This window comes from Pelodiscus sinensis, chromosome 7 (assembly GCF_049634645.1).
Source record: "Pelodiscus sinensis isolate JC-2024 chromosome 7, ASM4963464v1, whole genome shotgun sequence".
Classification (NCBI taxonomy): domain Eukaryota; kingdom Metazoa; phylum Chordata; order Testudines; family Trionychidae; genus Pelodiscus; species Pelodiscus sinensis.
In genome coordinates, this window is record NC_134717.1 from 65856697 (window position 1) to 65880629 (window position 23933).

Sequence of the window (23933 nt, forward strand, 5' to 3'; positions counted from 1 at the left end):
TCAAAAAACAAGTGCAACATTTTATTTATAGGCAGACCCCGGGTTACGTACAAGATAGGGACTGTAGGTTTGTTCTTAAGTTGAATCTGTATGTAAGTCGGAACTGGCGTCCAGATTCAGCCGCTGCTGAAACTGACCGCCAGTTCTGACTTACATACAGAATCAACTTAAGAACCCCAAGCGTCCCCAAGTCAGCTGCTGCTGAAACTGATCAGCGGCTGATTCCAGGAAGCCCGGGGCAGAGCAACTCTGCCTCGGGCTTCCTGTAGTCAGCGCTGGTCAGTTTCAGCAGCAGCTGACTTGGGGACACCTGGGGCAGAGCACCTGGGGTGCTGCTGGGTTGCTCCAGTAGCGCCGATTTGGCGCTACTGGGCCAACCCAGCAGCACCCCAGCTGCTCTGCCCCAGCCGTCCTGATTCAGCCACTGCTGAAACTGACCAGCAACGGCTGAATCAGGACGCCTGGGGCAGAGCAGCTGGGATGCTGCCGGGTTGGTCTAGTAGCGCCCAGAGCGGCTCTGCGGGACCAACCGGCAGCGCCCCAGCTGCTCTGCCACAGGCGACGGAGAAAAACCTAGTCTGCTGGGGGGGGGGGGGGGCGTACTAGCTGCGCACCCCCCCCCCCCAGCAGACCAGGAAGATGCGGGCGGCGGACCGAGACGCACCTCGGTCCCGCCGCCCGGGTCCTCCGCGGCTTTGCTCCCAGTCTCCCTAGTCTGCTGCCCCCCTGCCGGCTTCCCCCACTGCTCCGCTGCGCGAGCCCCTCCGCAGCTTTACAAAGCCGCGGGGGAAGCCGGCAGGGGGGCAGCCCAGGCGCGCCCCTTTGCTCCGCATCTTCCTGGTCTGCAGACCAGGGAGACACGGAGCAGCTTTTCTTGCCCGGGAGTACACGGGCGGCGGGACCTTGCGGTCCCGCAGTCCGTGTTCGTAACTGTGGATCCGACATAAGTCGGATCCGCGTAAGTCGGGGACTGCCTGTGTGTATATATGTGTGTGTGTGTGTATGTGTATGTGTGTGTGTGTGTGTGTGTATATATAAATAGAGAGAGAGAGACTCCAATTTTAATCTGTAAAAGAAAGGTCTTCTAAAAGTTAAAGGACATGATGAGAATATTAAAGTTCTCAGTCATGCTTAGGAAACAAAGCAACTGTACCTTTTAGAAGACCCAGAAGGAAACTGGAATGGGTGGAGTGATCAGTGACTGGAGAGAGATCAGTGTGTGTAATTGGGGAAACTAAATGTCATTGGATGCTGAAGAGGGGTGTGTTTGGAGTTGCACTGTTTGGGAGAGGAGGGCTGATTTATTACAATCTAGAAACATCTAGAAGAAGATAGGGGATCTGACAACATGGCTGATATACAAAGCAGGCAAGTCCTCTTGCTGTTCAGTTTTCATAGAGCTGAATTGACTTCATAGCAGTGTCTCATTTCAACTGTAGTAAATGTGAAAGCTGCTAATCAGTTATGCAAATGCGTGATTTGTGTTCAGGGATCTTCGCATCAATGAATTAAGTTCTCATTCAAAATGCCTGAAGATGAAGTAAGTGATTAGATGGACAGAAGTAATGAAACAGAGAATTCTTCTATTCTAAATGAAAACACTGTCAAGAGACATCACCCTGCAAGAAAACTGCAATAAACTCCTTGCTTTGGATCCTTCAGGACCGTACATGTTACGTAAGAAACCTTGGTTACTGAAGTAGAAGAGCACAATACTAATGATTCTGATGATTATGCAAATGAGACATTTACAATATTGCCGCCACCATCATCGAAATGTAGCCACAATAATGTAATTCCCTGATCCTGGTATTCCAGCAGCCTTTCAATGTTCTTCTGCAGGCACTCTCAGCCTCATCTATGGATGTCTGAAAAAAGATGATGGATGCCCCAGCTTACAGTGACTTGGGGAAAAGTCAAAGTCTGTGCATCTGTATTTACTTCCAATGAATAAGCTGAAATATGAGACTAGCACAAACAGGACTTTAATCCAAACACAGCACACATTTTACACAACAAGGAACTCTACAGAGGGTCCTACCCTTACAAAAGGAACTGAAGGTAGTTTGGACAGGCTGCTGAGACTATTGTCACAGCTGCCATGCAATTCTGGCTTGACCTAATGAACTGGAATCACACAAGGATAAAATCAAAAGACAATTCAGAGGAGCTCTGTAACCTTTCCATTCTTGAGCAGATGCAGCTGATCCCAAATAAACAGATGACAGGAGGAGCACAAAACAGAATGAGGATGCTAAAACACTGCTGATGCAATATAATCATTAATTTCCTTTTCTTCCACCATGTAAAAGTGGAGATCCAGATTTCTACCTAGAAACTGTGTTAGTAAAGATATTCTCATATGAGCTTGTTGCTTGAAAATGGTGGAAAAGTGTGCAAGAAAAAAGATAGAAATTTTTTTGAAGACCTGCATTCCTGTCCAGCCAGCACACACTTTCATGCAGGTTCTTAGCATTTAGCATGATCAACACTTGGTAACAGAATATATTAGAGGCAGAAAAAAGCAGTACACAGAAGAGTGGTAGAAGTCTTATTGGACAGCAGATATGAGAACCTAGGAATGTGTGTTTTTCTTGTAGGATTATAAGCTTTTCGCTTTGTCCAACATGTACAATTTCGTGTGTGAGAAAGCTGGGGATGGGAATGGCATAATATGAGTTTTGTGTTCATTGTATAGAACTTGCGAAGTTGGTCGTCAGTTGGATCTGTTGGTGACAAAAAAAAAATCTCTCTTTGGAGGAAGCTCTGAGCTACTGCCACAGTATTAGTGCTACTACTTTTTGATGGTTGCCCCAGATATAGGACCTGGATATCTGTGCTGTAACACATACACAACTTCAAATCTCATGCACGGGGATCATTATACATCTCTTCTATATTTTGATACTGTGATAAGATGTAGAAATGGCATAAAGCCAGATGTTTTATCACGTGAGTCTAGCTCACAAGAACAGATACTATCATAAAAAAATTATAAATCAATTTATTCAAACAGCCTCCCACTCATAATTAGACAAGCCTTTTACAATTTTTAACATTTAAATTTAATATTTGTATTTGCATTTTAATACTGTATTCTTGTTACTGCTTGTATTTTATATATGGCAAATGTTGTGCAGTATTTTGCTGCATGCAATAATGTTCACAAATTCTTTGTGTCTGTATTTAGGACATCAGCTTGAACTAACACAGCCAAAACCACTACTCCATGAGAGTAAGGAAATTTGTATGGTAAACGTATCTCTAACTACAATTATGGTTATTAAAATAAACTGTTTAAAATAATCTGCAGCTGAATTCTGATAAACAATTTGGGCCTTAAAAATCCATAGCGCCTCTCTCAGAAAAGAAAGATATGATCCAAATGGATTTGTCCTATTTTTACAGATTAATATTCAGTTTTAGAAATTATGATCCATCCACATCTCTTTATTATGGGGGAAGGTTTCCCTCACAAGTAATTTCTAAATTACCCAAGAAAATAATGAGTGAATTGAGTGGATAGCACTATTAGAGGGTTTAAGTCAAGCATCTGTGTACAGGCAGTCCCCAAGTTACGAACGGGGCTTTCCCGCCCGGGAGCTCGCAGGCAGCGGGACCGCCCAGAGCGCAGCGGTCCCGCCACCTCGACCTCCGGGGCGAGAAAAGCTGCTGCGGGTGTCCCTGGTCTGCTGGGGACCGTCTCCAGCAGACCAGGGACACCCGGAGCAAAGCGGCAGTGGCAGCGGAGACGGTCCCCAGCAGACCAGAGACACCCGGAGCAAAGCTCAAGGCGCGGCACCCCGCTGCTGCAGCTTTGCTCCCCGTGTCCCTGGTCTGCTGGGAGGGGAAGGGGGGGGGCACAGCTAGTGCCCCTCCCCCCCAGCAGACCAGGGAGATGTGGAGCAAAGCCCCGGGCCTGTGGTAGAGCAGGTGGGGCGCTGCCGGTTGGTCCCGCAGCACTGCTCCTTGGTGCTACTGGACCAACCCGGCAGCACCCCAGTTGCTCTGCCCCAGGAGTCCTGATTCAGCCGCTGCTGATCAGTTTCAGCAGTGGCTGAATCAGGACACCGGGGGCAGAGCAGCTGGGGTGCTTCCGGGTTGGTCCAGTAGCACCGAGGAGCGGCGGCGCTGCTGGACCACCCCAACAGCACCCCAGCTGCTCTGCCCCAGGCGTCCCCAAGTCAGCTGCTGCTGAAACTGACCAGTGGCTGACTACAGGAAGCCCCTGCCTGGGGCTTCCTGGAATCAGCTGCTGATCAGTTTCAGCAGCAGCTGAATCTGGATGCCAGTTCTGACTTACATACAGATTCAACTTAGGGACTGTAGGTTTGTTCTTATCTTGTATGTAACCCGGGGACTGCCTGTATTTGCAGGATCAAGGCCTAGGATTATAACTACTCTCTTGAGCAAGCTTGCCTATTCTTGGAAATTAGAAAGCAACTTTCTAATCATCTGAAAAGCAAGCCTGGCAAGATTGTTTAACTTGTCTTGAGGCTCTAAGAAACTCATGTATCCATACTAGCTCACGCTCTGAATTGTCTACAAGAATCTAATTTGACTTCAGAAGAAACAGTGAAATAGAGAACATTCAGTCCGTCATCGCATCACCCCCACAGTATTGTTTTTTAATTGTTGAACCATTGATTCAGCGATGAAAACATTAAACACACAACCTTAGTGTCTCCTATAAAAGGCTATGGTTTGGAATGTCTCAAACATTCAGGCCATGTCTATACTTTAGTGTCGTTTACATATGACGACCTCGCACTGCGAACATGCAGCCAATTTCAGCTTAAGGTATGTCAACTCCAGCTACATTATTTCCATAGTTGGAGTAGTGTACCTTAAGACAACCTTCCAAGTTTAATATAGACCTGGCCTCAGACTTGACCTAATTCTACTCGTCGTGAAGTCAGGAATTAAGCCATTGTTAAGCATTTTGGAAAATCCCACCTGAAATGTTTATAGTTTCAGGCCTGTACCTATACGCTCTGTGCTTAGAGTATTTCTGACTCGAACTGCTCTCCACAGTGGAGCAGAGGTCCACCCACACAGAGCTCTTTACAGGATTGAGGCCTTAACTAAAACAAAACCCATACTAGATTATGCTGCAGCTGCATGTAAACATTCTGGCTACGTCTAGATTGCATCCCTTTTTCGTAAAAGGGATGCAAATTAGACTTATTGCAATTGCTAATGAAGTGGGGGGATTTAAATCTCCCCCGCTTCATTAGCATAAACATGGCTGCCGCTTTTTTTGGCACGGAGCTTTGCCAGAAAAAAGTGCCAGTCTAGACGCGGATCTTTCGGAAAATAAAGCCTTTTCCGAAAGATCTCTTATCCCTTACTTTAAGAGGGATAAGGGATCTTTCGGAAAAGGCTTTATTTTCCGAAAGATCCGCGAAGCTCCGTGCCGAAAAAAAGCAGCAGCCATGTTTATGCTAATGAAGCGGGGGAGATTTAAATCCCCGCTTCATTAGCAATTGCGATACGTCTAATTTGCATTCCTTTGCATCCCTTTTTCATAAATCTAGACGTAGCCTCTACGTTTGAGCTGCACACCCTGTTCCATCAGGTGGCAATATACATAATCAGAGTTGTTCTTAGAATTCACAGCAAAATCATGAGCAACAAAGTCAGTACTAAGCTTTTATTAATACCAAACAGAAAATCTGGAGAAGCTAAATAGAAAATACTCACATTCCAATAATCTCTCCCTCCATAGTGGTCATGAAGAAGGTTTTCAGCTCTGTCTAACATCACTGACCTATTAAAAATTATTAAGCTGAGTGCAGTTCCTTTTAGAAATGTAACTTGCATTACTATGTTGGCTTATATTGCAGCAAGGGAATCAATAATTATCCTCTGCGCATAGTAAACGATGAGAGTGAAACACTTTCCTCAGCATGTTGTATTTACAGCAACATGACCTTTAGCTTATTTGGTAGAAGAAAGGCATTTCCAAATTGTGGCCCAAGGACCATTAGGGATCCATGCAATGCTGTCTTGTCACACTGTGCTGCCATTCATCATTATTGGCTGCTAAAATTAAGTAAGATAATTATAAATAAAAACTCTCCTACTATTAATTTCCCATCTTGGCATTTGTTGCCACAGGACTATGAGGGGACCACAAATGGTACTCATGATAGAACTGTGCGCTGCTGTGGGGGAACAGCATTCCTATGGTTGGCATATTTCTTCCTCCATCCCCGCACAGAAAAATGTAAAAAATTTGTGGGGAATATGTACTTTTTCCCTGGAAAGTTAGGCAGTGTAGCTGGAATTGCCTCAGAGATGCAAATCCATGTGGAGGGAATGGTTTAGGTGCATGTGACATGTTGATTACCGTCGAGGATGGTGCTGGCTGTGTGTGCATGCCAACAAGCGGGAGAGACCATCCCTTTCACTTGCTACTGTGGTGTGCTTGGGGCATGGAAGTTGAGGGTGATGCATGTGGGTGGGAACAGCACACAGGGACAAGTCACTGCTAGGGTTGCCAGATGGTTTAACCAAAAATACCGAACCACCCCCTCCCTTTCCCCGCCCGTGCCAAAAAAAAAATTCTCTGTTGAGGGGGGAAAAAAAATGAGGGTGGGGGGAAACCAAAGTTGTTGAGAGAGGAGGAAAAAAAAAAGAAAGCATGGCCCCTTTAAGGCCTTCAGCGGTTTTTTGACAGCAGCCATCTTGTTTTCTTACTCTGTGCAGGAAGAGAGCTCCCCTGAGGAACCAGGTAAGTGGGGAGGCAGGAGGGGGCTGGGTGGGGGGAGGGCCCAGTTGCTGAGTGTGGTAGGGTTGCCAGGTGTCCGGTATTTTCACCTCCTGGCAGGGGGGGAAAAAAATCAGAAAATACCAGACATTTTAGGTGTTCGGTATTATCTCTCTTTTTTTTTTTAACCTGACAGGAGATGAAAATAATGGGCTGTCCAGGTCAATACCGGACACCTGGCAACCCTAGTAGCTGCTTGTGGGAAACTGCCTGGGATGAGTGTCCTCACTGGATCCAGCATCCCCCAAACCTCCTTCCACAACCCAACTCACTGCCTTAGTCTCCTCCCCCATCCAATCTCCACCCTCCAGAGCCCACACCCCTTCCCACACTCAAACTCTCTCCCTCTTAATTAACCAGAACATTTCATTTACCAGCACTCCCCAATCCTCCAAAATTGAGAGTGGAAATGAGGTGTTAAATATTAAGTGAGAATAATAAACCATGATTTGATGGGGTGTACCAACCCTGCACTGAGCCTGCAAGAGTTAACCAGGGCTACTTGGCTGAGAGCACCCCACCCCAACAGTCCTGATGGGTATGCACCAGCTGGAAGACAGATATAAAGGCAGTGGAGCAGCTCAGTCAAGTCTGACTGCCGTGGAAGAAGGAGCTCCTGCCAGAGCTCTTCAGGAAGAGCTATGGAGGTTCGGAACCGTGGAGGCCTATCAGTAGGGAATGGCTGAAGAAGCCCACAGCCTGGAAGAAACTGGGTAAGAAGCTGACGGCAGTGAGTCTGATAGCAAGTAGCCCAAGGTGGGGAGGTAAACCTTGAGGCTAGGTGTACACTACACCCCTCTTGTCAGCAGATGTATGGGATACAATTCTGTGGCAAAGTGGTAAGGTCTGTGACAAAATTCATGACTGCAAAATCAAAAAACACATTGGCTACAATTTTATATATATTTTTACCCTGTCCATAAACATAGTAAGGCTCTATTTGAGCTTAAATTTACCAACCTTTGTATCAGCCCATAGGTAATTTTAACATACACTGAAGCAAAACAAAAAAAGTAATAAGGTATGCAATTTAACAATATTTACTATTGTGCTATTACAGGTAGTCCCCGGGTTACGTACAAAATAGGGACTATAGGTTTGTTCTTAAGTTGAATCTGTATGTTGAATCTGTATGTAAGTCGGAACTGGCGTCCAGATTCAGCCGCTGCTGAAACTGATCAGTTTCAACAGTGGCTGAATCTGGACGCCAGTTCTGACTTACATACAGATTCAACTTAAGAACCCCAGGCATCCCCAAGTCAGCCGCTGCTGAAACTGATCAGCAGCTGATTCCAGGAAGCCCCGGGCAGGGGATTCCTGTAGTCAGCCACTGGTCAGTTTCAGCAGCGGCTGACTTGGAGACGCCTGGGGCAGAGCAGCTGGGGTGCTGCTGGGTTGCTCCAGTAGCGCCGCCGCTGGACCAACCCAGCAGCACCCAAGCTGCTCTGCCCCAGGCGTCCCCAAGTCAGCCGCTGCTGAAACTGACCAGCAGTGGCTGAATCAGGACGCCTGGGGCAGAGCAGCTGGGGTGCTGCCGGGTTGGTCCCGTAGCGCCCAGAGTGGCGCTACGGGACCAATCGGCAGCGCCCCAGCTGCTGTACCACAGGCGCCCGGAGCAAAGGCGCGGAGCACGGGGGCAGCGGGACAGCCCAGACACACCGTGGCTGTCCTGCTGCCCTCGGGCTCCGCGGCTTTGCTCTGCTTTGCTCCCCGTCCCCCTGGTCTGCAGACCAGGGGGACGGGGAGCAAAGCAGAGCAAAGCCCCGGAGCACGCGGGCAGCAGGACAGCCACGGTGTGTCTGCCCGCGTGTTCCGCTGCTTTGCTCCCTGTCCCTCTGGTCTGCAGACCAGGGGGACGGGGAGCAAAGCAGAGCAAAGCCCCGGAGCACGCGGGCAGCAGGACAGCCACGGTGTGTCTGCCCGCGTGTTCCGCTGCTTTGCTCCCTGTCCCTCTGGTCTGCAGACCAGGGCGACGGGGAGCAAAGCAGAGCACAGCCGCGGAGCACGCGTCTGGGCTGCCCGCTGCCCGCGTGTTCCGCCGCTTTGCTTCCTCTCCCTGGTCTGCTGGAGACAAGGGAGAGGGCCCCGTCCGTAAGTGCGGATCCGACATAAGTCGGATCTGCGTAACTCGGGGACTGCCTGTACTTCATTACTACAGCTGAATAAGGTTTGAAATACAGAACTGTGGAATCTCACAGTAAAGAGTTTAATTTTAGTCTTACTGTTTTCAAAGAAAAAAAGTTAAATGGTGATAATATAATATTAAGGTTAAAATTGTGAACACCCTAAAGAGAGAAAACACAAGAGTTAAAGCTCTGCTTGTACTACTGGTTCACATAGCACTTGTGGAGTATTTTATAATGTTAATTATGTTGCTAGAGTCAACATTAATACACACAGAACCAGTTCAGTCATTTACTACTGCTATGCAACTCTCACTGCAGTCTGGAAAAACTGTATGAATTCATCTGCACTCAGAAGGATACTATAAAGCTGAAAGGAGAGAAGAAGCTTGAGCCTTACTGTATTAATCTTTACATTACATTAGAACGTGCTTTTCATGAACCCCATGGCTGAAAAAAATGAGGAGTATAGGTTCTTTCGAAAAAGGTTTTTTTTTTCCGAAATAACCCCATCTAGATTGCGGTTTCTTTTTCAAAAAACTTTTTCAAAAAAGCACTCTTGTGTGATTACGCAAAGGAAGCGTAAGATTTGTAAATCCACGCTTCATTTAAATTTTTGATCATGCTCATTTAAATTCCTCTTTCAGAAGAACAATGAGACTAAAATAAACTCGCCTGTGTGTTAACCTAATGGTTCAGATTCTACAAATACGTTAGCTCAACAGGAAAGCTAATCAGAGCTGTCTTTATGCACAATAACTTGTATTCTAATAGTGCATGGTTATATTTAAAGAGTATTAGTAAACTTACTGTGAATGTGAATATAGGGAGGTGCCTGCCAGCACCCATTATAATTAAACCACTATTTGTGGCATTTCTTCAGGAATGTCTCTTAGAGGAGGATGGCTTCCGGACTAAGGCATTTGATGGGAGGCAGGAAGATGGAGCTCTGCCACAGATTCTCTTGGGCAAGTCATTCAATGATATTTTCTAGAAATGGCCACTGATTCTTGGAGACAACTTTGAACCTGCTGGACACCTTGTCAAGTTCCCACTCATATGGACAGGATCAGTAGGCATGCTTCTCCTCTGAAAGTCAGGCTGAAAGCAACTCAAGTTGGGCATCTGAAAGTTAGCATTAATTTTTGAAGATATTGGTCTGTCTTACTGCTCAACTCCAAGTCGATAAAAATGGTGAGAGTTATGTTTCATAACTCCCCAGGTGGTTACAGGGATAAATTAATTATTTGCCAAGTACCCAAATATTGGATGATGGTGGCTGCAGAAAGGCTTATAAATAAGACATGCTATCTTTCAATTTAACTCAATACTTAGCATCAGAAAACACATGCCTGAATTGTCAGCTTGTTGGGGGGAGGGGAGGAGGGAAGTAGAGAGAGTTTCTGCTTTACAGGCAGTCCCCGGGTTACATACAAGATAGGGACTGTAGGTTTGTTCTTAAGTTGAATCTGTATGTAAGTCGGAACTGGCGTCCAGATTCAGCCGCTGCTGAAACTGACCAGCGGCTGACTACAGGAAGCCAGAGGCAGAGTTGCTCTGCCCCGGGCTTCCTGGAATCAGCCTCTGATCAGTTTCAACAGGCTGAATCTGGACGCCAGTTCCGACTTACATACAGATTCAACTTAAGAACCCCAGGCGTTCCCAAGTCAGCTGCTGCTGAAACTGATCAGCGGCTGATTCCAGGAAGCCTGGGGCAGAGCAACTCTGCCTTGAGCTTCCTGTAGTCAGCGCTGGTCAGTTTCAGCAGCGGCTGACTTGGGGACGCCTGGGGCAGAGCAGCTGGGGTGCTGCTGGGTTGCTCCAGTAGCGCTGCTCCTCAGCGCTACTGGACCAACCCACCAGCACCCCAGCTGCTCTGCCCCAGGCGTCCTGATTCAGCTGCTGCTGAAACTGACCAGCAGCGGCTGAATCAGGACGCCTGGGGCAGAGCAGCTGAGGTGCTGCCAGGTTGGTCCAGTAGCGCCCAGAGCAGCGCTGCGGGACCAACCGGCAGCGCCCCAGCTGCTCTACCACAGGTGTCCGGAGAAAAGCCTGGTCTGCTGGGGGGGGGGGGTGTATTAGCTGCCCCCCCCTTCCTCCCCCAGCAGACCAGGGAGACGCGGGCGGCAGACCGAGACGCACCACGGTCCCGCCGCCCAGGTCCTCCATGGCTTTGCTCCCCGTCTCCCTGGTCTGTTGGTCTCCAGCAGACCGGGGAGCAAAGCCTCTGAGGACGCCGGCAGCGGGACAGCCGTGGTGCGTCTGGGCTGTCCGCTGCCCGCGTGCTCCCCGGCTTTGCTCCCCGTCTCCCTGGTCTGCTGGTCTCCAGCAGACCAGGGAGACGGGCAGCAAACCCCGTTCGTAACTGCGGATCCGACATAAGTCGGATCCACGTAACTAGGGGACTGCCTGTACTTGTGAAATCAGAAAAATATTGACAATTGTTGAGTCAGCAATGTCCAAGTAATAGTTACCGTTTTGATTCATGGCACCTCATAGCGCACACTGAGACATGAGACACCCAGCTCCCACAAAGGAGGTGGAAGATAGAGGAGGGGCAGTAAACTCATGGGAGAAGAGGCACTCAGTGAGGGTAGGGTAAGCACCGCTCCTGGAAACTAAGGGCAATCAAATGGATAGAAACTGACACTGAGCTCCCTCCTGATTACTTTTTTACAGAAGGGGATGTCAGGCTACAATGCCACTAAACTCAGCTGTCCTCCCATCATCATGGAACTGCTGGGAGTACATCATCTACTGCTAGGAAAGAAACTGACATGTATTTTTTGCTTTGCCCAGTCTCATCTCTTACTAACGGGAGGAGGAAGAACATGAAATCTGAGAGAGTACATCTCTGCTGCCCAACCTAGCTGAATTAGTTCACTCCTGACAACAGATCGAACAATTACTGCAAAGACCACTGAGGACATGACTGACAAGGTGCGTACACCTCAACAGGGAGAAAAGGAAGGAGCTCAAGGCTGTTGCTTTGCTCAGGTGCCTCAGAGGAGATTTCCAAATCACACTTACCTCCTCTTAAAAGCTAAAAGCCAGGTGAGTGCAATGAGAAAGGGGCAATAAAATCATGTTTAATGTGTGTATCCAGACTATAAATTGTCTGTGGGCTGGGTGTTCATCCCCTTGTTTGTACAATGCCAAACATGTTACTGATGATCAAACAAACAGCGGCAAACAACGCTATGGTAAAAATCTTGTGAGTTTTTGAAGTCTTGAAGTCAGCTATAATTTGAAGCTCTGATGCCAGACATTTTATAACACTTCTAATGAACTATACTTCTCCACTTGGGAGATACCTTCACAGAGTAACATATCAGAAGCTTTTGCCCCCTTTCTCGTACCTGTGAAGATCTGTTTTTGTATGCACACAAAAATAACAGAGGCAACTCACCGTGCTGAAGTGTTGCTCAAAAGAACAGGAGCTATAATAGAAGCTGATCCTTGGACTGATAGACAAGAGACATTTAGGCCCCGGGTTTCCTCATAACCCCAGAACCATCCCCTGTAGGATTCAAAAGAGTCTACAATTAATAGGCCACCATGCACATGTGCTCCTTTTAAAAAAAAAAAAAAAAAAAAAAAAAAGTATTGTATGCAATCATCTTATAATGATTGATTTACATTTAGGGCATTGATTTGCATTTAGGGCATTTACATTCAGGATAGAATAGTGATAGAAATGTAGCCGTGTTAGTCTGGTGTAGCTGAAACAAAAAACAGGAGTAACAAGATGGTTTATTAGATGATGAGCTTTCGTGGGCCAGACCCACTTCCTCAGATCAAATAGTGGAAGAAAATTGTCACAACCATATATACCAAAGGATACAATTTTAAAAAAATGAACACATATGAAAAGGACAAATCACATTTCAGAACAGAAGGGGGGGGGAGGTAAATGTCTGTGAGCTAATGATATTAGAGGTGATAAGGGGAAGTTATCTTTGTAATGGGTAAGATAATTAGCATCTTTATTCAAACTTAGGTGTAAAGTGTCGAATTTACACTTAGGTGTAAAGTGTAATGATGGTTCAGAGGATTCTCTTTCAAGTGAAGTCTTAAAAGGCCTTTGAAGCAGGATGCAGGTAATCAAGTCGTTGAGACAATGTCCTTTTTGGTTGAAATGTCAATAAACTGTTTTTTCTTTGTGATCCTGTCTAATATCTGTTTTGCGGGCATTGATCCTTTGGCGAAGTGTCTGTGACGTTTGTCCAATGTACATTCCAGACGGACACTTTCGGCACATGATAGCATAAATTATATTTCTGGATGCGCAGGAATATGTTGTTGGGATTTAAAAAAAATCAAGAGAAAATGCAACAACTTTTTTCATGATCAAAAGTAACTATTTGTAGAAATAAAGTTGATCTTGGCTAATAGCAATTGATGGACATCTGGAAGAATTTATCTAATTATTTTAGATAAATTAATAGTTTTGCCCTTCACAACATTCTCTGGCAAAGAGTTCCACAGGTTGACTGTGCATCATGTTAAGAACTTGATTGTTTTAATGCTGCTGTCTTTTAATTTCATTGGATGAGCCCTGATTCTTGTGTTCTGTGAAGGGGTAACTATTGCCTTATATATTGAAAATGAATACATTTGGACTGAGGTGAAGATGGATGTAAAACACAGACTTGTTGAGAATCTCTGGGTTAAAAGGAATAAAAAATAAGGATGATGTCATGCTGGGGTCTACTACAGACCACCTACTGAAGCAGAAGAAGTGGATGAGGCTTTTTTTTTTAAAACTAACAATTTGGTGGTGATGGGGGACTTGAACTATTGAAACATAAGTTGAGAAACTAACACAGCAAGGCATAAATTATCCAACAAGTTCTTGGACTGCATTGGAGACAATCTTTTATTTCAGAAGGTTGAGAAAGCTATTGGGGGGAAGCTGTTCATGATTTGATTTTAACAAATAAGGAGAAACAGGTGGAAAATTTGCAAGTGGAAGGCAGCTTGGGAGAAAGTGACGATGAAATCATAGAATTCATGATTCTAAGGAAGGGTAAAAGGGAGAACAGCAAAATAGAGACAATGGATTTCGAGAAGGCAGATTTTAGTAAATTCAGAGAGCTGGAAGATAAGGTCCCATGGAAATCAAGACTAGGAGGAAAAACAACTGAAGAGAGTGGGCAGTTTTTTAGAGAGACATTATTAAGGGCCCAAAAGCAAACTCTTCCACTGCATAGGAAAAATAAAAAGCACTAGACAACGTAGTATGGGAAGGAGGTAGACAGCCCTTGGTGCAGAAAGAACAGGTTAGGAACTATTTAGAAAAGCTAAACATACACAAATCCATGGGTTCAGATTTAACGCATCCGAGGGTACTGAGGGAGCTGGCAAATATCATTGCAGAGCCTTTGGCCATTATCTTTGAAAACTCGTAAAGATCGAGAGAGATCCCGGATGACTGGAAAAAGGCAAACATAGTGCCCGTCTTTAAAAAAGGGAAGGAGGACAATCCAGGGAACTACAGACCAGTCAGCCTCTATCCCCAGAAAAATCATGGAGGGGATCCTCAAGGAATCAATTTGGAAGCACTTGTAAGAGGGGAAAGTGATCAGGAACAGTCAACATGGATTCACCAAGGGCAAGTTGTGCCTGACCAATCTGATTAGCTTCTATGATGAGGTAACTGGCTCTGTGGACATGGGAAAGTCAGTGGATGTGATATACCTTGACTTCAGCAAAGCTTTTGGTATGGTCTCTCACAATATTTTTGCCAGCAAGTTAGGGAAGTATGGATTGGATGAATGGACTGTAAGACGGATAGAAAACTGGCTAGACTGTCAGGCAGTGATCAACGGCTCGATGTCAGGTGGGCGGTTGGCTTCTAGCGGAGTGCCCCAAAGATCAGTTCTAGGACCGGTTTTGTTCAACGTCTTTATTAATGACCTGGAGGAGGGGATGGATTGCGCACTCAGCATGTTTGAATTTGACACTAAGCTAGGTGGAGAGGTAGATATGCTGGAGGGCAGGGATAGGGTCCAGAGTGACCTGGACAGATTAGAGAATCAGGCCAAAAGAAATCTGATGAGGTTCAACAAAGACAAGTGTAGAGTCCTGCACTTGGGACAGAAGAATCCCAAGCATTGTTACAGGCTGGAGACCAACTGGCTAAGTAGCAGTTCTGCAGAAAAGGACCTGGGGATTACAGTGGATGAGACGCTGGATGTGAGTTAACAGTGTGTCTTTGTAGCCAAGAAGGCTAATGGCATATTGGGATGCATTAGGAGGAGCATTGCCAGCAGATCTAGAGAAGTGATTATTCCCCTTTATTTGGCTCTGATGAGGCCACATCTGGAGTACTATGTCCAGTTCTGGGCCCCCATTATAGAAAGGATGTGGACGCATTGGAGGGGGGGCAGTGGCAGGGAATCAAAATGATTAGGGGCTGGAGCACGTGACCTGAAGAGAGGCTGAGGGATTTAGGTTTGTTTAGTCTGCAGAAGAGAAGAATGAGGGGGGACTGGATAGCAGCCTTCAACTTCCTGAAGGGAGGTTCCAAAGAGGATGGAGAGAGGCTGTTCACAATAGTGAAGGATGGCAGAACAAGGAGCAAAGGTCTCAAGTTACAGCGGGGGAGGTTTAGGTTGGATATTAGGAAAAACTATTTCACTAGGATGATGGTGAAATACTGGCATGGGTTACCTAGGGAGGGGGTGGAATCTCCATCTCTAGAGGTTTTTAAGTCTCTGCTTGACAAAGCAGTGGCTGAGTTGATTCAGTTGGGACTGCTCCTGCCTTGGGCAGGGGGCTGGACTTGATGATATCCTGAGGTCTTGTCCAGCTCTATGATTCTATGGCAGGAGACTACCTTGGCTCAACTTGGGAGATATTACATGATCTAAAAATCAAAAAGGAGTTGTATAAAAAGTGAAAATTAGGTCAGATTACTAAGGATGAATATAAGCAAACAACACAGGTATCCAGGGGCAAGATAAGAAAGGCAAAGCCACACACACACAAAAGCTACATCTAGCAAGAGACAAAGGGTAATAACATGGCTTGCAAACAGTAATAGCTAACAGGGAGTTTGGAGAGGGAGTTCTCTAGGTAAAAGAGGAGTAAAAACGGGACCCTTGTGGTAAGTGGCTATATGGAGTGTGTGTTTGTGTGTTGGGGGGAGTTGTTTGCTGTGTGCTGAGCTTGTTTGTCTGGTTGGTTGGTTTGTTTGGTTGCTGAAGGAGCTTCTAAAAGGTTTGAAATCTAGAAGCCTCTGTTAATTGGCTGAGCCTCAGTCAGGGGGAGGGGCTACCAGAGCTATATAAGCCTGTGACTCAGCGAGCAGGAACAGCTAACAGGGAGTTTGGGAGGGGGAGGTTAGAGGGCACTAGTGACTTCTGACCTTCTTTAAAACATAACTCTATATTCCAGAGGTTTAAAAAGAATCCCAGTTTATACTTAAACTTATTCATTAGAAAAATGGAGACAGAAGCCCAGCAGCAGAGTGGGGGCTATCCTGTTTATTGCGTTGAGTGTAACATGTATGATTACCTGCCTTGTGGGCGGGTGGCATATGTGTGCACCCGTTGCAAGGAGCTCCTGACCTTCAGAGACCGAGTTCGGGCTTTGGAGGCCAGGGTGGCTGAACTGGGGGAGGTAGAGAAATATGTTGATGAGACTTTCCGGGACACTGTAGTACTGACCCACCTCCAGTCTGAGAGCCCCAGTGCTCTTAGGGAGGATGAAAGTCTCAAGGGAACAGAGCATTCAATGGGAGCAGAGGGAAACCATCCCGTAGTTGGGACCCTCCTCCCAGAGGATGTTGCGGTATCCTCTCGCACTGAGGATACCTCTGAAGGGAAGGGAATGCCATTTAAGAAGAGGCAGGTGTTAGTAGTAGGTGATTCGATCGTTAGAAACATAGATAGTTGGGTTTGTGATGACCGGGAGAACCGTATGGTCACTTGCCTGCCTGGTGCGAAGGTTGCGGATCTTTCGAGGCATCTAGATAGACTTATGTGTAGTGCTGGGGAGGAGCCGGTGGTCGTGGTACATGTAGGTACCAATGACATAGGGAAGGGTAGGAGAGATGTCCTGGAGGCCTCAATGTGTGGATGAGACGATGGTGTAGGGAAGAGGAGTTTGGATTTATTAGGAACTGGGGACACTTTTGGGAGAGGGGGAGCCTATACAGGAAGGATGGGCTCCACCTAAACCAAGGTGGAACCAGACTGCTGGCACTAAACATTAAAAAGGCCGTAGAGCAGTTTTTAAACTAAGAGATGGGGGGAAAGCCGATTGGTGTGGAGATGCACGTAAATCGGAGGGAGACTTCTCTTAGAGTATTGATAGAGATTCTCTCAGCTGTAGTCAGAAAAAGAGGAGGAGAGAGGGCAAACCAGGGGCCAGAGCAGACAAATAAGTAGTGGCAAATTTTTGAAGTGCTTCTACACAAATGCTAGGAGTCGGACTAATAAGATGGGTGAACTAGAGTACCTCATATTAAATGAGGAGATTGACATAATAGGCATCACTGAAACCTGGTGGAATGAGGAAAATCTGAGACACACAATCATACCTGGATATAAAATATATCGAAAGGATAGAGCAGGCCGGATGGGTGGCAAAGTGGCACTGTATGTGAAAGATAATGTAGAATCAAATGAAATAAAAATATTAAGTGAGTCAACATGTTCAATAGAATCGCTATGGATAGTAATTCCATGCTCCAATAATAAGAAATTAGCAGTAGGGATAGATTACCGACCACCTGACCAGAACAGCGATACTGACATTGAAATGCTGAGGGAGATTAGAGAGGCTACCAAAATAAAGAACTCTATAATAATGGGGGATTTTAATTACCCCCATATTGACTGGATACGTCACCTCAGGAAGAGAAGGGGTGATAAAATTTCTCAATGGCTTAAATGACTGCTTCTTGGAGCAGCTGGTGCAGGAACCACCAAGGGGAGAGGCAATTCTTGATTTAGTCTGAGTGGAGCTCAGGATCAGGTCCAGGAAATAATTGTTACAAGATCGCTTGGGAACAGTGACCATAATATAATAACATTAAACATTCCTGTGGTGGGAAGAACACCTCAGCAGTCCAGCAACCTTGCATTTAATTTCAAAAAGGGGAATTAGACAAAAATGAGGGGGTTAGTTAAACAGAAATTAACAGGCACAGTGACTAGAGCCAAATCCCTGCAAGCTGCATGGAAACTTTTTAAAGACACCATAATAGAGGCCCAACTTAAATGTATACCCCAAATTAAAAAACATAGCAAGAGACCTTAAAAAAGAGTCACCGTGGCTTAACCACCATGTAAAAGAAGCAGTGAGGGACAAAAAGGTATCTTTTAAGAAGTGGAAGTCCAATCCTAGTGAGATAAATAGAAAGGAACATAAACACAGTCAAAGTGTAAAAATGTAAAAAGAAAAGCAAAAAAAGATTTTGAGGAACAACTAGCCAAAAACTCAAAAAGAAATAACAAAATATTTTTAAAGTACATGAGAAGCAGGAAGCCTGCTAAAACACCTGTGGGTCCCCTAGATGATGGGACTATAAAAGGAGCAATCAAGGACGATAAAGACATTGCGGATAAACTAAATGATTTCTTTGCTTCACTCTTCACAGCTGAGGACGTTGGGGAGATTCCCAAATCTGCACCGTCCTTTATGGGTGATGAATCTGAGGAACTGTCCGGGATTGAAGTGTCATTAGAGGAGGTTTTGGAACAAATAGAAAAACTTAATGTTAACAAATCTCCGGGACCGGGTGGCATTTATCCAAGGGTTCTAAAAGAACTCAAATGGGAAATTGCTGAACTATTACCTGTGGTTTGTAACCTATCCCTTAAATAGGCTTCCGTACCTAATGACTGGAAGGTAGCCAACGTGACACCAATATTTTAAAAGGGCTCTAGAGGCGATCCTGGAAATTACAGACTGGTAAGCCTAACTTCAGTACCGGGCAAATTAGTCGAAACAATAGTAAAGAATAAAATTGTGAAGCACGTAGAAGAACATAATTTGTTGGACAAAAGTCAACATGGTTTCTGTAAAGGGAAATCCTGTCTTACTAATCTATTAGAGTTCTTTGAAAGGGTTAACAAACATGCGGACAAGGGGGATCCAGGAGATATAGTGTACTTAGATTTTCAGAAAGCCTTTGACAAGGTCCCTCACCAAAGGCTCTTGTGTAAATTCCATGGCCATGGGATAAGAGGGAAGGTCCTTCCATGGATTGAGAACTGGTTAAAAGACAGGAAACAAAGGGTAGGAATAAATGGTAAATTTTCAGAATGGAAAGGGATTGCTAGTGGTGTCCACCAAGGGTCTGTCCTGGGACCAATCCTGTTCAACTTATTCATAAATGATATGGAGAAAGGGTAAGCAGTGAGGTGGTAAAGTTTGCGGATGATACCAAACTGTTTAGGATAGTCAAGACAGAAGCAGACTGAGAGGGACTCCAAAAAGATCTCACCAAACTGAGTGATTGGGCAACAAAATGGCAAATGAAATTTCATGTGGAGAAGTGTAAAGTAATTCACATCGGGAAAAATAACCCCAACTATACGTACAGTATGATGGGCTAATTTGGCTACGACAAATCAGGAAAGAGATCTTGGAGTTATCGTGGACAGTTCTCTGAAAACTTCCACGCAGTGTGCAGCAGCGGTCAAAAAGGCAAATAGGATGCTAGGAATTATTAGGAAAGGGATAGAAAATAAGACTCAGAATATCTTACTGCCCCTGTATAAAACTATGGTACGCTCACATCTTGAATACTGTGTACAGATGTGGTATTTTGGCCTTGGAAAGGGTTCAGAAAAGGGCAACTAAAATGATTAGGGGTTTGGAACGGGTCCCATATGAGGAGAGGTTAAAGCGACTCGGACTTTTCAGTTTAGAAAAGAGGAGACTGAGAGGGGATATGATAGAGGTATATAAAATCATGAGTGGTGTGTAGAGGGCGGATAAGGAAAAGTTAATTATTAGTTCTCTAAATAGAAGAACTAGAGGACACCAAATGAAATTAATGGGTAGCAGGTTTAAAACTAATAAAAGAAAGTTCTTCTTCACACAGCGTGTAGTCAACCTGTGGAACTCCTTGCCAGAGGAGGCTGTGAAGGCTAGGACTGTAACAGAGTTTAAAGAGAAGCTAGATAATTTCATGGAGGTTAGGTCCATAAAAGGCTATTAGCCAGGGGATAAAATGGTGTCCTTGGCCTCTGTTTGTCAGAGGCTGGAGAGGGATGGCAGGAAACAAATCGCTTGATCATTGTCTTCGGTCCACCCTCTCTGGGGCACCTGGTGCTGGCCACTGTGGGCAGACAGGCTACTGGGCTAGATGGACCTTTGGTCTGACCCAGTAAGGCCGTTCTTATGTCAGTAACCAAGAGAGCTGGGGCTTGGGGTACAGGAGGGGGGTACAGGCTCTGGGCTGGGATTGTGGGCTTTAGGGTGCAGGAGGATGCTCAAGACAGGGCTGGAAGGGAGCTGCAGGGGATTGAGGCACAGGCTTCCCTGGATGGCTCGATGTTGGGGCCAGCATGGAACAGCTCCCGTCCACCAGCTGTGGCTGCTTCCTGCTGAGGCTAGCAGAGTATGGCTCCCTTCCAGTGGCCACAAAGGGATCCTCTCTGCCAGCTCAGGCAGCTTCTGAGCTTGAGGGAGAGGCACTCTTCCCACTGCAGTCCTGAGCTCCTGTGCAGGGCTTAATGGGAAGCTGTGCAGACGTGCGGCTTGGGGGAACTAACGTTGGGATTACGTTTTTCAATGTGCACTGCTTTGCATTTATCGGCACTTAATTTCATCTGCCTGTGAGATCACTTCAGAATTCTTCACGTTAAACTTTGGACTTAACCCAGTTGTATTGTACCATGCTACTCTGTTCACAGACCAGACGGCTTTCTAAACACTAATCATAGGCAGCAGTTCTTTTGTGGATATGGCAGAAGATGCTCAATGACTGACACAAGGCCTTTTGTTTGCAAGTTGGCTCATGGGCAGCACTTAGTGGAACCTTCCCAATGACCAGAGACTCAGCATATGAAAAAGCCACCGAAGTAAGAGAGTGGTAGCTAACAGGGGTAAGTTTCCATAATTCATTTGTTTCAGGTTTCAATCTAGTTTTGTAATAAAGAGTTGGGGAAGCACCCATTTCAGGTCGCAGCCTTAACTAGGGGGTGTAAGTGACTAGTCAAGACACTACTCACTTCCCCACCTCCCTTTCTCTGAGACAGCAGGGGGTGGGGAGAACCAGGAGCAGAGCTTAAAAGCTAGTTCCCCCCAGCACTGCCGCAGTAGTATGGAACGGGGCGAGGTGTGGCAGAGCTCCTGCTGCAGCTCTGTATTTTAAATGTAGTAAGAGCCACTTGGCAGAGGTGCACTGGTCTGGGATGCAAGCCAGGACTACTCAGTCCCATCTCATGCCAAGTCTGGGACCTACCCCCGCTGTGGATCTGCAGTTGAAATGTAGTAGGAGCTGGCTGTACTACGTTGAAACTGCAGAGCCGCAGCAGGGTCCTATTATGGACTAACTGAGTAGTGGATACAAATTGTCTCAAACATGATTAGTCAATTACCTGCTTCTTAATGCCCTTAGTCCTAATACCCCAACACACAAACCACTAGAGGCACCTCTGCTGCCCCTGAAAGAGACACTTGGAGATTATTATATGCCATACAGAACCAAGGAAAATGAACTCAAATCTCTAGATCACAGGGCTGGCTACCTGCTACTAACTTAATATACAGGCAGTCCCCGGGTTACATGGATCCGACTTACATCGGATCCCTACTTACAAACGGGGTGAGGCAACCCCGCATTAGCTGCTTCCCCCCAGCAGACCAGGGAGATGCGAAGCCAGCGCCCCCCCCAAGCAGACCAGGGAGACGTGGAGCGGCTTTTCTCAGCAGACACCTCAGCTTGAGAATAAAGGACTGAGGGAAGTGAGGTGTGGGCGAATAAAACTGAGCTCTGGAGAAATGTTTGGCTAGAGTTTCCCCTACAATATGTACCAGTTCCGACTTACATACAAATTCAACTTAAGAACAAACCTACAGTCCCTATCTTGTACGTAACCCGGGGACTGCCTGTACAGAATATATACAAAAAAATGAGCATATAGTAAAGGGCTTCATTTTAGATCTGTCCTAGTAGACTGTAGTTTCTGGGGAAGTGGAGAGGCTATCCTCCTCTGGACAACCTACATTGTGTTTTATCTGTAAACCCCTTTATTAGAAACTGCATAGCTACCTTTCCTAGTGACTAGTCTCCCAGATGGAATAAGGTGTTTCCTAAACTCCTGAATCTTAACTTTTCCAGGAATATCTAGGCTGATGACAAGAGGTGTCCCAGTGATGCTTCAGAATTATGAGAACCCCACAAGACTACACTAGTTGTTATAAGTAGAAACCAGGTTTAACAATAAAAAAATTGTTCATTTATTAATGATATTTGAAATATGACAGGAAAACAATACAGGAATTGCACTAGAACTTTTTATAGAACTTAACAGAAAGCCAGAGACCCCATCTTGCTTGCAGTTTGTAATCAAAAGTACTGTTTGTCGTATACATTTGTCACAATATAAACGTGATATAATCTAGAGGGATTAAAAAGCTCATAATGAAAATTTGACCAATAGTGATAGTGCATGCCAGGTCCTTTGGAATTGCAGTAGCCAGCAAACCCAATACCAGTTAGTATGATTCAAAATTGAAATACCACTGACATAAAGTAACTTCCAAGTTAGGTGTGTTTCAAGTCTTTAAAAAGGGATTTGTCACAGAATAATCAATTGATGGGAAAGAAGTGTGAGAAATATAATGGGACCCAGTATTAGCTGGCATGCTAGATCAGAGCTGCATTACTATCATAGTTACACTGAACTCACTTAAAAGGTGCTTGTGTGACACTGTACAAAAAAATAACCATTTATATCACTATTGCTACTATTATTATTTAATTGCAATAGACCTTGTACAAAGTATGACTTTTAAAGAATCAATGGAAACGCTATAGTCTGCTAAAAGTATTGCTATCCTGTTTAGATGCATACATTATCCCAGTGTATGAAGTTATAAATTGTTGCTGTGTGTTTTATCGCAAACGTGTTGTGTTCCTAAGTAACAGCCAAAATGTAGATTTACAGCCGCTGTCTACAAAGGTTTTATTTGGAACAGTTTTCACAATTCATGTGGATTAATTCTTGATTAAGTACTACATTTGTTTTGAGAAAATCCTTATTTCTAATTTTAACAAGAGCAGCTCTCGCTGAGATTTTTTTAAAAGTTGTCCATGATCTTTGGTTCTTAGAAGTAATGTCTGGTTTTGCAGAATGCAAATGCTTATAAATCACTCTTTCCCCCACCCCTCCACAAAATAAATAAATAAACAAATAAAAATCTGAGCAGTAGATCTTGCCTTTTGAAACTTTACGACAGTGTGTCAAGAGCAATAATGCATTCATTGCTTTCAGTTACAGACCGTAGTAGAAAAATATATTTCTAAAGTACCATTTCCAGTGTCAGCCTCACCTGTTGAATATTTCTTCTCCTCCAAAAAAGACGGGGAAAAAATGCCAATCACTGAATGTAGCAGCAATAAGAAGACTGCTGTACTTATTTAGTGGACTCTTCTTGCTACTTACTGCTATAAGGGGCATGCATAATTGGCTGGATAACTGTTCTCAGAGAGTAGTTATTAATGATTCACAGTCATGCTGGAAGGGCATAGCAAGTGGGGTTCTGCAGGGATCTGTTTTAGGATGGGTTCTGTGAACTATCTTAGTCAACTATTTAGATACTGGCATAAAAATAAGTATGCTTAAGTTTGCAGATGATACCAAGCGGCTGCAAGTGCTTTGGAGGATAGGGTCAAAATTGAAAATGATCTGAACAAACTGGAGAAATGATCAGTGGTAAATAGGATGAAGTTTAATAAGGACAAATGCAAAGTGCTTCGCTTAGGAAGGAACAATCAGTTTCACACATGCCAAATGCAAAGTGACTGTGTAGGAAGGAGTATGGCAGAAAAGGATCTAGGGGTCATGATG

The 23933-nt window shown here is 45.2% G+C and overlaps 1 protein-coding gene across 1 annotated transcript in view; it reads right to left on the reverse strand.

Annotated features, from left to right (window-relative positions):
* The window catches only part of POFUT2 (protein O-fucosyltransferase 2), a 47954-nt gene that overhangs the window by 14241 nt on the left and 9780 nt on the right, over nt 1–23933 (reverse strand). The window contains exons 4-5 of the mRNA XM_075934169.1: nt 12305–12415; nt 5704–5770 (exon numbers count right to left, since the gene is read on the reverse strand). Coding sequence (XP_075790284.1) covers nt 5704–5770; nt 12305–12415 — 178 coding nt within the window. The remainder of the gene's footprint in view (nt 1–5703; nt 5771–12304; nt 12416–23933) is intronic.